Source organism: Nanorana parkeri, unplaced genomic scaffold (genome assembly GCF_000935625.1).
Source record: "Nanorana parkeri isolate BGI_ZX_2015 unplaced genomic scaffold, ASM93562v1 scaffold3022, whole genome shotgun sequence".
NCBI lineage: Eukaryota > Metazoa > Chordata > Amphibia > Anura > Dicroglossidae > Nanorana > Nanorana parkeri.
The window spans coordinates 40,753-58,884 of record NW_017309290.1 but is presented as its reverse complement, the minus strand read 5'-3'; the positions used below and the strand labels follow the sequence as shown (position 1 = coordinate 58,884).

Sequence of the window (18,132 nt, the reverse complement as noted above, 5' to 3'; positions counted from 1 at the left end):
CAGCGCTCTTCTTCCTATTAAAGTGCCATATGGGACTTGTCGTTTCACCACAGCTGAAGTGCTGAGGTTGCCGCCCGCATATTTGTATCCTCATTCCGTTTAAAGTGCGCAGAGAATCCATGCTGTGCTTGCATCCATTTTGGACAATGAGCCCCAACAGAACAAATAGCCCGTGGCTTTCCCGGGCACCAGACCGCCATACCCGAGTCATGTCGCTGGGTACCGCTTTGTGTGATGGCGACGTTTTCTGATTTGGGTTCATTGACCCATAAATGTCCTCCGTGGCCTTCAGGCTGTAGATACCTGTTAGAGAAATCAAATGAAACAATCAGATTTTAAGAGAACATTTTTAAATGATCAGATGACCTATTTAAAAAAATAAAATAAATGAAACTTTCATATATGAAGAGAACATTTTATCAGATTTATTGTTCCAGTTTTTTTTCTCCAAGTGTTATCTTAATTTCAGGACACATTTTAAGGGTTAAATGGCACAATTTGTGTTTTTGTTTCTGTTTACTCGCAGAGCCCCGACGGGTTCCGTTTGAATGTCGTTCTATGTTTTCTGTAATAAACTCTGACATTTTGTTAGAATAATAACGTTGCCTGTCAAGTGTCTGTAAATGATCCGGTGAATTGGTTGATGATCAATGACTTTAAAGGACTAGAGCACTTTTAGATAAAGCGCACTTATTCTTTTTTGCCTCACCTCTCCCCCTGACCTAAATGTGTCACCCTCGCCTTCCGCAGATCTGTACTTAGAGATTTGAGGACCGCTGCTCCAGCACTTTCCTGGCTGGTAGATACCCCCATAGAAGTCTATGGGGCTGTAATGTGCAGGAGTGGCCAGCAGAGGGAGCATTGCAGTGCCGGGTTTAAACCAGTGGTTCTCAACCTGTGGACCCACATTTGTCCTTGGTCATAAAGTCGTGACCCAAGTCGCACTGCAATGGAACGCATGGCCTTGCGGTACCGCACAATTCGGTGCGGGCAATTGAACTGTGGGCGGGAGGTGCGTTTGGGGTGCCATTCAAATGAATGGCAACGCAAAGCACCTCCCGGACCAGAATGCATAGTAGGTGCGATTGCATGGTACAGTGCGTTATTGGCAATGGACTGTTCAATTGGCACTGTACTAGTGTGAGCGGGCTCCCAAAAACACTGACAGACAACCACAGACATTCTCACACACTCACTCAAAAATTTATTATTTAGGATCCACCCAGTCTCCCTACCTTACGAGAACTGAAGTGGATCCTCAGCCTGGGGTCCAGTGTGGGCTGCTGTGCTGTGACGGAGCTCCATCCACATGTGCATTGCTTGTACAACTCCTTTGCGTGCCCTGTAGAGGTGTCGGGAGTAAGAATGTGATGTCACTCGGGTCCAGGCACCTCTACAGGACATGCGAGAGAGCTGTAAGCAATGCATGTATGGATGGAGCTCCCTTGCGGCCAGACCTCCAGCCCACCCCACCTCAAGCTGACACTCGGCGCTGGGCAGCATATTCTGAATGGCTGCTTGGCGTGAGAACTGACAGTGCCGCGCTATGGGGAGGCTGAGAAGCCCCTCGCCTAGAAAAGTGGAAGGCACGCGATGACCCCCTGAACACAGGGTTGCAATACACTTTTGGGTCACGATCCACCAGTTGAAACCAAGGGTTTAAACAATAGAGGAGCCGTGCCCGTGGGATCTCGGTACGTACGGATCTGCAGAAGGGGACGTAGGGATTGTTTCGGTGGGGGGGGGGGGGGCATAAAAGATAAGTGCACTTTGTTAAAGCGCACTTATCCTTTAGGAACATCAGAGTTTAACAATTGTGCATCATGCTGATAATTCAGTTTTGTGTGAGGATAATACAACCAAGTTGGTGCCATAGACATTTGTGTGCGTTAGAGACTCTGTCACTATATCTGATCAGAGCAGAGCGGCTGTGTCTGTAGATATCCACCAACTAAACCAATCGCCCCCCCCTCTTCTTCCATACCTACGGAGCCACGCTTCCTCACCAACTCACTTGCTGCAGTATCCAAGCCTAAATTCCAGAGTTCCAGTTGGCTGGAGTCAGACCTTAGACAGGGAGATTACCTCATGGGTCCCCCATGTGACAGTGTTTAGGCCTTGTGATTGGCTTCTCAGGCCCGAGCACTGTCACATGGGGGGGGTCACATATTTACTTTTGCTGGGAACCCCTCTCTGTTCACAAGGCCTCCAAGTGGTGCATGTAGGTGACAGGGAGCACAGCTTGGTAAGTATAACTGCCTTAGAGGAATGGTGATAGGACCCTGAGGGCTTACAATCTAAAAGGGAGGGGCAAGTGATACATGAGGAGGTAGCTGTGTGGGGATGAATTGTTTGAGAACGTGATGGTTGAGTGGTTAGGTTGAGGTGGGATAGGCTTCCCTGAAGAGATGAGTCTTAAGGGATCACCTAAAGGCAGTCAAGGTGGGAGATAGATGGACAGGTTGGGGTAAAGAGTTCCAGAGGAAGGGAGAGACTCTAGTGAAGTCCTGGAGACGAGCATGGGAGGAGTTGACGAGGGAGCTGGGAAGCAGGAGGTAATTGGAAGAGCGGAGGGGACGGTTGGGGTGATGCTTTGAGACCAGGTTGGAGATATATCCGGGGGCAGAGTTGCGGATAGCTCTGTAAGTGGTTGTTAATATTTAGAATTTTATCCTTTGGGAGATTGGAAGCCAGTGTAGTGAGGTATTGAAGCCAGTGGAGGGATTGGCAGAGGGGGGTGAGGGATGAGGGATGGAAGCCAGTGGGGGATTGGCAGAGGGGGAACAGGGGCTGGAAGCTCAGTTTTTGAAAGGTTGAGTTTTAAAAAGAGAGTTCTCCCCAATAGGTACATTTTGTCCAGACAGGAAGTGAGTTATCCCCAATGGGTACATTCCTCTTCAGACAGGAAGTGAGTTCTCCCCAATGGGTACATTCCTCTTCAGACAGGAAGTGAGTTCTCCCCCAATGGGTACATTCCTCTTCAGACAGGAAGGGAGTTCTTCCCAATGGGTATATTCTGTCCAGACAGGAAGTGAGGAGAAATCTTCTAAAGGTATTTTCCTCTTCTGGTAAGAAACAAGGGGAAATCTCCCCAATGGGTACACAAACTGCGATTAAAAAAAACTCTTAGAGCTTTTTTTATGTCCAAAACTAAAATAAATATAGATTTTGATTCTTGTTCCGTCATAAGCGCATGTCAGTCACTGACATTATGTCGCACCACTACATAAAACACGTGTTCCCCTTCCCGGCCTCGCGCTCCGGGCCTCCCCTAGCAACCGGCAACGCCGGAGTTTTACAGACAACCCGGCTTAGCCAATCAGCGCCCGCCCCACATCCCATGTCTCCAGACCCTACCACGCCCACGTTTACGTGATTGGCGGCGTCGCTTCACAACCAATGACTCTATACTCTCCGTCTGTCCAACCCTGAACCAGGAGAGGCGGGGTTGGGGGAAACAGGAAGTACACGCAGAAGGGTGTTTCCGGTCACACTAAGCGGCGAACAGCTTGGCGAGGAAGATCTAGTCCGGCGGGAAAAGGAAGGTAAATAATGGCATACGTGGCCTTACAGGTCGTGCTGGGGGCTCTTAGTGCTGGTACCCTCTCCCCTATCACTATTATCCCAGCTGGAGAGGCTCATGGCGGCCTGCGTGTGGATACTCACTGGGCCTCATCTATTGGAGGTATGGAAGATGTTTGTGTTGTCCATAGCAACCGGCTGCCTCCTCTCCAGGGTGCAGGGATCTTGCAGACTCCTGTCTGTGACTGCCTGCATTCCTTATGTTTATGTTCTCTTAAAGGGAACATGACCCAAAATAGGCTTCCATTGCTGACCTCCCTCCTAGCTAGCTGTGTGACGGTCATGCTGATCCAATGGCTTCAGGCCTGGGATGACCATGCATATCACGACGTTGTGACTTCACTGGTTGCATGATTGTTACTGGTTGGTGACTCAATAAGCACCAGAGATGGACTCCGCCAGGCTGCTGCATTTTTGGATGAACGGAAATGGCGGCCTACGTATTGACCTCAAAGTGGAAACTCCAGGAACAATCTTCCTTTTTTTGGAAGCTTACATTGCTCTAACGTGGCTCAATGTAAGCATCTGATCTCCGGGGGGCCCCCGAAGGATGCTGCACATCCTTGTAGTAATCTGCGATACATACAGTGATAGCCTCCTTTTTCCGGGTACGGCTCCAGTGCTGCACACTGAGCACAATCAGTCGCTCACTTGGCACCAACGCCCTTCTGAGAACACCTTTGTCTTTTCTCTCAGAGTACAAGGCGTTCTCTGATTGGACAACATGAGATCGTGATGTCATTCCTGCTTCTACAGTCTCTGAAGACTGTCGCCTCCTACACTGCAGCACTGGATTATCCCTCGGCGGCATCACATCTGTACACTGTGTATAGAATGTGATGACTTCAGGATCTTAGACCATTGCCTCAGTCATACAAGAGAAACTTTACCCATTTCTCTGAAAGAACAATAAACACACCAGAAATGTTTAGTAATGACAATCTACACACACATACTTCTAGAGAATTGCCGACTTTGTATTATTTACTTCCACAGTCTTCTCGTAGCGGCCATTTTTTACTAAGTGCCGGTTACTAGCTCTCCCTTTACTTCCTGGAACTCTGGCACATGTGACTAGGACATGTGACCATGTACATCATCTCAGGGGAGGGAAATGCCTTTCCCTGAGATCTCGTGAGATTACAGATGAGATTTCCCAGCAATGCTCTGCTGATGTAATTTTCCCAGAATGCAATGCTTGGGCACGATTACATCACTAATACCCAAGAGGACCAGGAAGTGGGGAAACAATAATTATAAGTGAAAGAAAAATATGTTTAGCTAATGAATGTGTGATGATGCAGAGCTGCACTGTGATGTGATTTTAGTGAAGGGGGTAAAGGTCCGTTTTAAGGTCTCGTTCACACCTAGGCGTATTGCATATGCGCGTCTATCGCGCTTTTTTTTACCGCGGTTCGCGGTAAAAAAAGTAGCGCGACAAACGCGCGTTTCCGAAGGCTACTTGGCTGTATCCCAATGGAAACACGCAACAAAACGGCCCAAAGTAGTACCTGTACCTTTTCAGGCGTGGGCCGTTTTGTAGCGCGTTAGGGACGGGCGGAAATTCGCCAAGGTGGGAACGAGACCATTGAATACAATGGGATTTATATTTTTGAGCGTTTTACGCGCTACAAAACGTTCAGGTGTGAACGAGGGCTAAGCGGGCTTTTTTAAATCAAACGAGCTGGGTAAAAATGCTGCAACCTATCAGATACAGCCGCTGTTCTGGTATTCCGGCCTCTGTGGGTGCAGCGGCGGCTGAATACAAAAGCATTGAGGGCTAGTTCACACCAAGCGCGTTCCCGGAGCAGAGCAGTTACAGACCGGATCAAAACTGCGTCCAATGCATTCCTATGGCATTTTGGGCTCTAGTTCACACCGCAGCGTTCAGTTCCAGAGCATGTAAAAAAAACTGCAGCAAGCCGTATTTTACCTGCTCTGGAACGCATCAAAATACATGTGAACACCCTGGAACGCAGTGAAAGCTCATTTTAGGCTAAAAAATAAATTATATAGCCCTGAGTGGGGAACAAGCCCTCAGTGGGGAGTCCCCCTTCCTGGCTGTTTAATGTGGAGAGTGAAAACTATTTTTCTCTTGTTGAACGCAGGGGGTGAATGGGAGAGAATCGAGCCATGTACGCGTCACTTGCTCATTTAATCATGTGACATTTAGACTGGGGTATGCATCAAAAGGGGTGGCGCCCAAACCAGATGCATCTGACATGTTTGTTTATTTTTAAGGAAAACATGGGACGTAGAAAGTCAAAGAGAAAGCCTCCACCCAAGAAGAAGACCGGGGTCCTGGAGACGCAGTTCACGTGTCCATTCTGTAACCACGAAAAGTCCTGTGATGTCAATATGTAAGATGACTTTGTGTTTAGATTGTTTAAAGTGACACTAAACTTGGGAATTAAAGAACTATGGGGTCACTTTTTTTTTTTTTTCTTTCCCCAACTGTTCTCTTTAGGGTTACAGTAAGATATATACTCGCCTCCTCTTGCGATCCAAAGCTCAGTATATAGCGGGCTATTGCCTGCGATATTCTCAGAGCGCCACAGCCGGGACGGATCCCGACAATACTGCCTGAATCCATGATGGACTACAATCTCATGTTTAGTTTGCTAACTTGTGTTGAGCTTGTAGTCCATCCATCATTTGCGTCTCTGCCTCAGGAAGGGGGTACATTAGCCCTAAGCTGTTGCAGCTTTGAGATGTATATTCTTTGCTTTAAGTAAATAGTTTGAAGCGCCGTCACCATCGGATTTTATGGGCTATTTATAAATTACATATATCATTATTTTTTGAGCTTGTATACTGGTGTGGGTTTGACTTGCTGTGTGTCAGGCAATTTACAGCATGCTTTGTCAGATCCTCAGACCTCGGTCAGAGCCATCTGATAAATGGGATAATTCACTTCTCCGACTTGTTTACTTGTGTGTAGATTTCAGCTTGAGCTCCGTGAATGGGATCTTCCCAACACAGGAGATGTAATAAAACAATAAATCTAAAACTGCATCTGAACTCAGCGGCTCCTGCAGGTCCCAGCCAGGTTTAGTATGCAGCGGCTGTCAATGACAGCCGGGATCCAGCACTAAAGCCAAGAGCTGAATGGACCAGGTCACAGGCTTTCCATATTGCCACACAGCACTTCATAGGCTGGCTTGTGGCAGAGCACTGTAGACACAGAAGAGGAGATGTATCAATTTTGTCACAGCGCTAAACAGGAGCAGTGACACCGATTTTATTACCAGGTTACAGTCTGTCATAAATTCCTTTTTCTGCAGCACTGCCACAGAGTAAAACCTGATCCAGTTCACGTCTTCATTTTTCTTCTGTTTTGGAGTGAAAATCTTTAATCTTCAGTAATAAACGCGTCTCAGAATTCTGCAAACTGTCGCACTTGGCTGCCCCAGGGATACGGAATAGGGCAGCACAGGACTGTAAACGAGGCTTTGCTGAAGTCTGCCTGATTTGTGACACTTTGATAAATGTCCCCCAATGATGTGTGACGTCACGGTACTTACTGACAGTCTGGAGGCTAGGGCATCATTGATGTAGCTCTGCCCAGCCCCCCGCAGTGGCAGCTATAGTCATCTAGTGCGGGCTGATTACAGACATTAGAAGGGACCTGTTGCTGCAGAGCTGTATGTGGGAAGGGGAGCTGAATCAGATCTCAGCTGACCCATTTGGCAAGAAATCAGAGCCGGGGGTGGCCCTGTCAGCAACATCTGGCTTGACAAAAGTCCGTTTTAAAATAGGATGAGCTGGGTGAAAACTGTGCAACCTATCGGATGAAGTCACTGCACTGACTCCCAGAAAGAAAAACAAAATGTACAAAAATGACTACCAAATATAATAAAGAAAATCTATAAAACCTTACTAGTTCCTGCTTAGAAATATGTATTGTTCTTAGGAAGGACCTGTGTACCCCGGATGTGATAAGTTCATGTCTGCATTTCATTGACTTGATGTTTTTATGTTTGATTGCAGGGACAGAGCCCGGAACACGGGGGTCATATCGTGTACAGTGTGCCTGGAGGAATTTCAGACCCCGATAACCTGTATCCTTTACATACGTCACTTTACTTTCCTCGGTCTTGTTTGCTCTCCTGGACTAGTGTCTGAGCTGCTGTTACTTTGTGTTCACCATTTTCCTCCTAACAGACTGGAGTTTATGAGAATGTCATGACCGGGGCGTCTTTGGCTTCTCCCTAACAAATGGTTTTCTCTAGTTCTAATGGCAGAGCTCGTTAAATCTCTTAACGGTTATTGACAAAAGGGTGAAGAGTTTGGAGGAGGCCGGAGAAGGGAACAATCTAGGACAACATAGCTGAACTGGAAAGTTAGCTGACTTGGAGAATTTTTCCAAATTGTTCACTTCTCCGGCCTTCTCCAAACTCTTCTCCCTTTTTGTGCATAACCCTGTAAATCTAGTTTGTGAAGCTGGGAGGCCACTATTACACACATTACATTATCTGCGAAGCCAGACACCCAGAGTATCTTAGAAGTGCTTGCCCTGCTTCCAGATCATTAGGGGGGTCAGAGGAAGCCGTACTGTCTGTGACCATCCCATCATTGCATCATTATGACTGATATTCGGGATGTGCTGATACTAGTATTGGTATCGGGGCCGATACTGGGAATTTTCACAAGTACTTGTACTCGTGGAAATGCTCTAATTCTTGAGGTCAATACCAGCCCTTTAAATTTGTTAAAACGCAGCGGCTGTCTGAGTTCCCGCGCTTGTGGAAACCTCAGGCAGCCTGCTGGGGACCTGGCAGTAAATGTCCTTGGCAGTGCCTGTCTGGTTCTATATCTCCTCCTTCCCGGCGCAGGCACAGCCACGGAGCTGGTTTAACTCTCCACACAGCATTTCGGGCCGGCACCCACCCGATCAGCATAGACACTGCCCGCAGAGATCCACAAGTCGCCAGGATGAGATCGGCACGCAGCCTGGTGGCATCTGTATTTAGCCCTGGTGGCATCTGCTGAGGGGGAGAAGAGGTCACACACAGGTATTTGTTATTTTGAATTATAAAACCTCGATCAATATTAGAACAAGGATTTCAGAGTAGGGAAGGCTTAAAACTGTCCCGATAAGGGGATTTCCCTCCGTCTCTTTTCCCATACACCAGGGGTAGGCAAACTCCGGCCCTCCAGCTGTGGTGAAGGTACAAATCCCATGATCCCTCAGCCTCTGGGAGTCATGCCTGTGGCTGTCAGTCTTGCAATGGCTAATGGGATTTGTAGTTGCACCACAGCTGCAGGCCCTGCCATAGACCGTTCCGGATGTCCAAAGAAAAGTCTGGAAAATCTATTAGTTGTCACCATAACTGACTGCGTCGCAAGATTTCCCCTCTGTTCCAGTGACAACTCGTAATTCACATTTTGGACTTCTTGTCACTTTCAGTCCCAGGGACAATGCTCACATGACAAATGGGGGTGACTCTCCCCAGTAGGGGATTGGCAGAAAACACCTAACAGGGTTGATCACGCTTCTCTACTCTATCCAAACCCGAGAATGTCCCATTTGGTAGGTAAGGGCTCTTCAGTTACAGTAGTGCAGCTGTATTAAAAAAAAAAAGTGTACCCATTCCTTTTGTCTTCTTACCCCACCCTGACCCAGAGACCCCCCCATTGCAGATGCATACTCGCCTCTATTTGACAGCTAGTTTTGCTCTTTTTGTTTACATTCAGTGCTGCAAGTCTCAATCTCTCTGCCATGTCTGCACAATACAGCCCCATAGATTTCTATGGTGCCTTCTCCAGCCTCCCGACACAGCCCTATAAAAGTCTATGGGGCACTAATATGTCGGTTGCAGCCAAGACGGTGAAGATGTACACCGCTGAATGTAAGCAAACAGCAGAACCGTGGCCATCGGATCAAGGAAAGTATACATCTGTGGAGGCAGGGGTTGGGTTAGGTCAGGTCATCGGTTCTCAACCTGTGGGTCGCGACCCCATCTGGGGTCGAATGACGATTTGCCAGGGGTCTCCCGCTAAACCTTCCACCTGCAATAGTTTTTTGTTTTTCTGACATCGGGGGCCGCCGTAAGCAAGAAAAAAAACAAAACCCCCCATAGGAATGCATAGCTAGATTCCTATTTGCTATTTCACTTTGCAATAGCAAACTAGCTATTGCACCCGCCCTCTGCTGCTGCTGCCAATCGGCAGTTTGCTATAAGCTATTGCAAAGTGAAATAGCCAATAGGAATCTAGCTATGCATTCCTATGGTGTTTTTTTTATTCATCAGCTTCTCTGGGGGGTCCCTAGGTGACAGGGGTCTTAGAGACCCCTGATGTCTCCATAAAGGGGACCTGTAACTAATTTGGTATCACATAGGAGCACCCTATGTGATGATAATAAAGTTAAGTGTAAAAAAAAATGCTCACAAAATAAATACAAATTTACACACAAAACAAACAAAAAAAACAAAAAAAATTTTAAAAGTCCCCCACATAGATGCGCAAAAATGCGTTGCATGCGCCTACACGGAAGAACGGCGATTGCTGCACGTGTTGCATATCACCGCGAACGTCAGAATGAGAGAAATAATTCTCCGGCCATCAATTACTGATAACGCCAAACTGATGAGCAGTAAAAAATTTTAAAGCGTCGCCTATGGCCAATGTTGTCTTGTGTATTTTTGCGATTTCGCGGGTGCGCGCAATTTTAAGCTTGACATGTTTGGTGTCTATTTACCCGATGTGACCCAGACTTTTATATTTTACAAAAAAACTGGGTAATAATTGTTTTCTAAAATAATAAAAGGAACCCCCCCCCAAGTGAATAAATACCACCAAAAGAAAGCTCTATCTGTCCCCAAAAATGGTATAAAATTCATATCAGTACAGCGTTGCATGACGGAATAAACGTCAAAGTACCGCAGCGCTGAATACTGAAAAATAGCCGGGCCCGGAAGGGGTGTAACACCGCGGTCAGCAAGTGGTTAAAGTTTCCCTGCAAATGAAGGTGTAATGTTTAATTTCTGGATTCAGATCTCAGAATGTTGTGCATTCGTTCTGTCCAATAATTTCTTCTTAACTCCTAATCCCAGACCTTTCAGAAGCAGTGGACGTCTACAGCGACTGGATCGACGCATGTGAAGCCGCTAACCAGTAGCTAACGGCCATCATTCAGGACACTGACCCTACCAAATCCGCACCGGTCATCTTCTGTGTCTCACTTTCCCTGTCCCCAGCTTTGTGTGGGGGGGGCTCCCCTTTAAGGTTAAAATAGCTGGGACTTTTTTAATTCAGCTGATGATAGCCAGTTACAGCCGGACACAAGTATCTGATTAGTACAAAAGGTGCTTTATTTTCTTTTTAGGTTTTTCTTTTTGCTTTCAATGATAAAAAGATGAATGATAAGTTTTATTTATATACTGAGAACGAGCCTGGAAACGTCAGGACCCTTTTTTATGTAAAAAAAAAACAAGAAAGAAAAATCCGCTTTCGTCAATGGCAAAAATGGAAGTGTCCGGAGACCTTAGAGGAGGTGCGTATTTATAGATGGAGCTGAGAAAAGGCCGCCGGAAAATCGGAATTTGTGTTGAAGTTGATGTACAATGTTTTTGTTAGATAAAAGGCTCAAAAAGAAAGCGCGATATTGCGGTTCCTTCTCTTCTCACTAGCTGTGATGTCGTTACCCCAACAGTTGTCACTGTTACCATTTAATAGTAATGCGCGGATACCGATACTAGTATCACTGCTGGTGCCAAGTATTTGCGCAAGTGCTCGTACTCGCCCAAATGCTCAGATACCCGAACTTCCGGTCAGAGGAAGACTTCCTCTGAACGGCAGCACCGTAGGGGAACATGGAGCCGGCTTCCCAGGCAATCAGGAAGCACGGGTGGCAAGTAATGCCCCGAACAGCCGGCTCCTTGCTGATTGGCTGGATAGCCAGCTTCCCTGGCCATTCAGGAAGCTGGGATGTGGGTCATTACTCGCCGCCCAGCTTCCTGATTGGCTGGTAAGCCGGTTTCCTGGCCAGACAACAGGGAGACCGGGTGGCAAGTAATGCCCCGAACAGCCGGCTCCTTTCTGATTGGCCTGGGAAGCTGGCTTTCCAGCCAATTAGGAAGCCGGGATGTGGGTCATTACCCCGCTGCCCAGCTTCCTGATTGGCTGGGAAGCCGGTTTTTTGGCCAGACAACATGGAGCTGGCATTTATGAAGCCTGACTGCGGGTAATGACATACCACTTGGCTTCCTGATGGCCCGGGAAGCCGGCTCCATGTTGTCTGGCCAGCTAGCAAGACAACATGGAGCCCGCTTCCCGGGCTATCAGGCAGCTGGGTGGCATGTCATTGCCCGGCATCCCGAGTGCCTGCGAGGCCGTCTCCATGCCAGCGGAAGCATTGGCGAGTACCGATAGCATGAGATCGGTACATGATACTAAAAAAGCGGTATAAGTGCATCCCTACCATTTTAGGATCGTTCTTTTTCTAGTGAACACATCTTTTCTTGTTACCCATCACAGCCAATAAGAGTCTTCCTTTTTAATTTCCCATGCTGCATTTGGAAGATTAACCCTGAGAATTTGGTTGTGCTAGGCCCCAAGACTACTTGATGATTCAACCACCTGCATAAAAAGTATATCTGTTCAAAATAAACTTCTCGGCTCCCTAAAATTCCAAACGGTTGCAGGAGGAAGAAAGTTGTTGTTGGAGAAGCTGCTGCTTGGGAGAAATACATTGGACAGGCGTGTGACCAAATACATGACTGTATGTCATAAAATGACCCGAGCTCTGGGGTCCGAGGTTAGCGTTGTAATCGGCTGTTCTCAACCTTTTTTTTTTTAAACATGGAGGAACCCCTGGAATAACTTCCAGGTGTTGGGGAACAGCTCTGGGTGCATTGGCATTGGCATGAACGATAAATGTGGTATAATTAAAATCCTGGAGCTCCTGTTCACGACAAAAACATTTAATAATATTGAAACAAAACAGATAATGACCAGAAAACAAATGCAGACTAAAGAAATAGTTTCCTTGCATTGGTTGGCCATGGAAAAGTGCCCCCTTACATTGGTAGTTAGTGGAGAAGGGCGTTCTTGGACCAGTGGGTAAGGGACTACCTTGGCGATCAGCGGGCGGAATCCCCTTACCTTGGCGGTCAGCGGGCGGAATCCCCTTACCTTGGCGTCAGCGGGCGGAATCCCCTTACCTTGGCGTCAGCGGGCGGAATCCCCTTACCTTGGCGTCAGCGGGCGGAATCCCCTTACCTTGGCGTCAGCGGGCGGAATCCCCTTACCTTGGCGTCAGCGGGCGGAATCCCCTTACCTTGGCGTCAGCGGGCGGAATCCCCTTACCTTGGCGTCAGCGGGCGGAATCCCCTTACCTTGGCGTCAGCGGGCGGAATCCCCTTACCTTGGCGTCAGCGGGCGGAATCCCCTTACCTTGGCGTCAGCGGGCGGAATCCCCTTACCTTGGCGTCAGCGGGCGGAATCCCCTTACCTTGGCGTCAGCGGGCGGAATCCCCTTACCTTGGCGTCAGCGGGCGGAATCCCCTTACCTTGGCGTCAGCGGGCGGAATCCCCTTACCTTGGCGTCAGCGGGCGGAATCCCCTTACCTTGGCGTCAGCGGGCGGAATCCCCTTACCTTGGCGTCAGCGGGCGGAATCCCCTTACCTTGGCGTCAGCGGGCGGAATCCCCTTACCTTGGCGTCAGCGGGCGGAATCCCCTTACCTTGGCGTCAGCGGGCGGAATCCCCTTACCTTGGCGTCAGCGGGCGGAATCCCCTTACCTTGGCGTCAGCGGGCGGAATCCCCTTACCTTGGCGTCAGCGGGCGGAATCCCCTTACCTTGGCGTCAGCGGGCGGAATCCCCTTACCTTGGCGTCAGCGGGCGGAATCCCCTTACCTTGGCGTCAGCGGGCGGAATCCCCTTACCTTGGCGTCAGCGGGCGGAATCCCCTTACCTTGGCGTCAGCGGGCGGAATCCCCTTACCTTGGCGTCAGCGGGCGGAATCCCCTTACCTTGGCGTCAGCGGGCGGAATCCCCTTACCTTGGCGTCAGCGGGCGGAATCCCCTTACCTTGGCGTCAGCGGGCGGAATCCCCTTACCTTGGCGTCAGCGGGCGGAATCCCCTTACCTTGGCGTCAGCGGGCGGAATCCCCTTACCTTGGCGGTCAGCGGGCGGAGTCCCCTTACCTTGGCGGTCAGCGGGCGGAGTCCCCTTACCTTGGCGGTCAGCGGGCGGAGTCCCCTTACCTTGGCGGTCAGCGGGAAGAATATCCCCCTTTACATGTAACTGAAAACCTTGCAGGGATCCAGGGTGAGTAATCTACAAGGCTGAAATTGCTCATGGAATCCCAGCAACCTCCACAGAATCCGTGTTGAGAATGGCTGGTTTAGACTGACCAAAGGGGTTTTGGGAGTGATGTCCATGCAGGGCCATCAAATTAGCCTAAACTCTGAAGCCCCTTCACCTGAGATCTGTTATTTGGTCACTTGTCGAGCCACAAGGTGGCACTTCACTGTGTTGGCCATTTTGGCAGCTTTAGTGAATCTTGGAGTCCCCAGACTCGGACACGGCAACTATTCTCTTCGATTTGTCTAGGAGGCGGATCTCTTTGTATCGCACCGGGCCCTCGGTAAAAGGGGTCGAGTTCATCGAGCTCCATGAACTGCGTTTTGCTTGCAGTAGAAGAGAACAGGATTACCCAGTGTGCGTTTCCTGTACATATTGAGGAGTCTCCTATGATAGTGAAGGATCTTCATGCTGCGATTGAAGTGGATTAATGAGGACGGATAATCCCATCTCTTGGCTGGTTTTGTGGGACTCTGATTAAAGGAGATGAGCTGGACCAGAAAAGATGTCCCATCGCAACTGTACTAAATACCGGGTTTAAAGCGGAACTCCAGCAGTCAATCAAAGCCCCGCCCCCTAACCCAGATATTCTTTATAAAAAGCAATATAGTGTTACAAACTAGTGCAATCTGTGTCTTCCCACAATCCCATGCAAAGCATAAATCACACATTTTGGGTGTGCCAAAACGTTTCTTATGTAGCTCGGAGGTCGAAATCTATCCAAACCGCCCTTTAAAGTGTAGCTGCCATTAGTGGCAAGGAAGCCATACTGTCCCCTTCAAAGTCTATGAATAGTCATTACTACCTCAAGTAGCAGAGCGTTCCGCAGCTAACCATTCGTTGTATAGTGAGTAGGGTCTCCTGTCCTCCCATACACAACTCATGTCTGCTAGCAGATCATGTTATAAAATGTGTATGCAGTTGGCTTTACAGCTGAAACCTGGGCCAAACAAATAATGTCTACATACAAGAGGCGTGTATAGTCCTAAATCTTGGCATCACTTGTGTATTTCTTCCGGATATGTGCAGTACTCCAGCATCAAACCTTTCCCACACATTGCCTCTGTGCAGGAGCATCTTATAATAAAGACCGGTCACTGCTGCTCTCTCCCCTTGTGCAGAGTGACTGGTCTTGTCTCCGCCTCCTCCTGTAATAAGGACCAGTCACTGCTGCTCTCTCTTCTGCAGGGTGACTGGTCTTGTCTCCTCCCCCTCCTGTAATAAAGACCGGTCACTGCTGCTCTCTCTTCTTCTGCAGGGTGATTGGTCTTGTCTCCGCCCCCTCCTGTAATAAAGACCGGTCACTGCTGCTCTCTCTCCTTCTGCAAGGTGATTGGTCTTGTCTCCGCCCCCTCCTGTAATAAAGACCGGTCACTGCTGCTCTCTCTCCTTCTGCAGGGTGATTGGTCTTGTCTCTGCCCCTTCCGGTAGTTTTCTGCATGCAGCTTGTAGTGAGTGGAGTCTGCTGGGCCCCTCCCACAGCCCCGCTCTCTGCACAGGCTATATACAGCACAGTGATGATGTCACTGCTACCCTTACAATGTAATAACTGCCTTCGGTGGACACAAAGTGGGTTTATAGCAATAGAGAACATAGTTACATAGTTAGTCAGGTTGAGAAAAGACAAGTCCACGGAGTTCAACCCATAGAGACACGGAGGGGAAACCCCCATATATCAGAGTGTTTGTGCCCGGAGTTCAGCTTTATTAGGATCCACAGAGCTGGGTTAGTGGCAGGGTAGGCTCACGGCGTACTCCAAATGGACGCACGCACACTCTTCCCAGTAACGCACAATGCCATACATATGCACCCAAGACCTAATAGGAGAGGACCCTTACCAACACAATCATAGAACTGGATTAGCCAATAGGGTTTCTCTCATTTTTATAAGTCATTGGAGCGTATGCTTGAAGGTTTCCGAAAGGAGCGATGCTTCCTGTTACCTCTCTGATGTAAAAGTGTTTTTTCAAATTAAAATGGAGACAGAGTGACACTAAACTGAGGTCGTGAATTTTGTGGAAAGGCTCAGACTCAAGTATGTGTGTGCGTGTGTCTATGTATGTTTGTGTGTGCGTGTGTCTGTATGTTGTGTGTGTCTATGTATGTTTGTGTGTGCGTGTGTCTATGTATGTTTGTGTGTGCGTGTGTCTATGTATGTTGTGTGTGCGTGTGTCTATGTATGTTGTGTGTGCGTGTGTCTATGTATGTTGTGTGTGCGTGTGTATGTTGTGTGTGTCTATGTATGTTTGTGTGTCTATGTATGTTGTGTGTGTCTGTGTGTCTATGTATGTTGTGTGTGTCTATGTATGTTTGTGTGTGTGTGTGTCTATGTATGTTGTGTGTCTATGTATGTGTGTGTGGTGGGGTTAAGTTGCAAAGGACACAAGCCACCAACGATATTTGTTTCACAACCCAATGTCGACCTCCAACCCACTACACCATCCCTGCCCCCATGTGTCATTTTTATTTTATACTGTTTCCAGATGTCTTATGACTGATCACGTGAGGGGCGGGGTCTTCTCAGAAGCCTTGGTCCTCGATGAAGGGAATAGTCGTGCTGATGTCATCACTTGAGCGCCATTTTCTGCATTTGGTGACACTGCACACACAATCTGTCCTCGGGCTTTCGGGATAAGTAACGGGGGAACCAACCTGGAAGACTGAGGACCTCATGTGGCAGAGGAGGGGTATGGCAGGGGACGGGTATGCTGAGGCTTTTATGACCAGCCTATGGGTAGTGACTTCAGAGGCTCAGTACACCTAAGTTGTACATTTTAGTCTTTGGTAGAAGCTCATACTTAAATACAGATGATTCCAATGTGGAGTTTGTTCTGACCGATTTCCCACATTTGCCCCCCTGCTATGGTACCCCAGATCTCCGCCCCTTCTATGGTACCCCAGATCTGCCCCCCTTCTATGGTACCCCAGATCTGCTCCCCTGCTATGGTGCCCACTATGTGCCCCCCTGCTATGGTACCCCAGATGTGCCCCCCTGCTATGGTACCCCAGATCCGCGCCCCTTCTATGGTACCCCAGATCTGCCCCCCTTCTATGGTACCCCAGATGTGCCCCCTGCTATGGTACCCCAGATCTGCGCCCCTTCTATGGTACCCCAGATCTGCCCCCCTTCTATGGTACCCCAGATCTGCCCCCCTGCTATGGTGCCCACTCTCCGTGCTGGATTTCCAGTTTGTATTACGGGGTGCAGAAGGAAGAGTGGAAACCCTCTGATGTAAGAGCAACCAATCCAGGAACTATGGTTAGAAGAATTCCCCATTTGGGTCCTTCAGAGGAACTCTGTTGCTGTTTTATAAAAGTAAAAAGCTGAGAAGTGTTTGTTGTAGAAGATTCTTTAGCCCGGGGGGGACGGTCAGTGGTCTGGGGAGCTGGACTGATGGGTATTATTTTACTTACAGGCCTGTTTTTATAGGGACACAATCGCTTTAAAGGAACCCTTTCCTGGAATGGAATGTGGGATTGCCATTGCCCTAATTCTCCAAAAATGTTCCATGCCTGGCTGGTCCTTAGGCTTTAATACTCTGAATGAATAAGCTGCAGCAACGTAGAGTTGCCAGACCTTTAATTTTATATTACATTAATGGCGCTGGTTCCCTTGAGTAGATGTCTAAAAGCCCTGAGACTGCTGCCGGGCACCGCCATCTTCAATGTTATGTCAGCAGACTCGGAGCGGTCTTTTGAGTCACACTCTATAGCAGAGATAGCCAAACTTCAGCCCATCAACTGTGTGAAAGTACAACTTTCATCATGCATCTGCCTCTGGCTGTCTTCCAAAGCCTTACGGGACTTAGTTACATAGTTACATAGTATTTGAGGTTGAATAAAGACATTAGTCCATCAAGTCCAACCTATTAGGATCTCATTCTAGGAGTACCCGTACCCCTGTATATTACGGTCCCTTAAGAAATCGTCCAAAAGTTTCTTGAACAATTCCACATTATTTGCTGAAATCACCGCCTGTGGCAGTGAGTTCCAGACCCTAACTGATCTTACTGTGAAGAACCCCCTTCGCCCCTTGTGCTGGAATTTTTTTTCCACCAATTTTAGGTGATGGCCTCTAGTTTTTGTAACGGAGTTAATTTTAAACAGTTTATCGCTAATGTTGCTACCACCATTAAACATTTTGTACATGGAAATCATATCCCCCCTTAATCTCCTCACCTCCAATGTGAACATGTTTAAATTTAGTAGCCTTGTCTCGTAGCTCTGGTCCTCCAT

General features: G+C 48.3%; 1 protein-coding gene across 1 annotated transcript; it reads left to right on the top strand.

The window, feature by feature from the left end:
* Positions 1–3,456: 3,456 nt before the first annotated feature.
* Positions 3,457–10,916, top strand: ELOF1 (elongation factor 1 homolog). Its single transcript, XM_018574529.1, has 4 exons — positions 3,457–3,546; positions 5,826–5,942; positions 7,573–7,643; positions 10,641–10,916. The coding sequence occupies exons 2-4, from the start codon at positions 5,830–5,832 to the stop codon at positions 10,703–10,705; spliced, it is 249 nt and encodes an 82-aa protein (XP_018430031.1). The 5' UTR covers positions 3,457–3,546; positions 5,826–5,829; the 3' UTR covers positions 10,706–10,916.
* Positions 10,917–18,132: the final 7,216 nt, after the last annotated feature.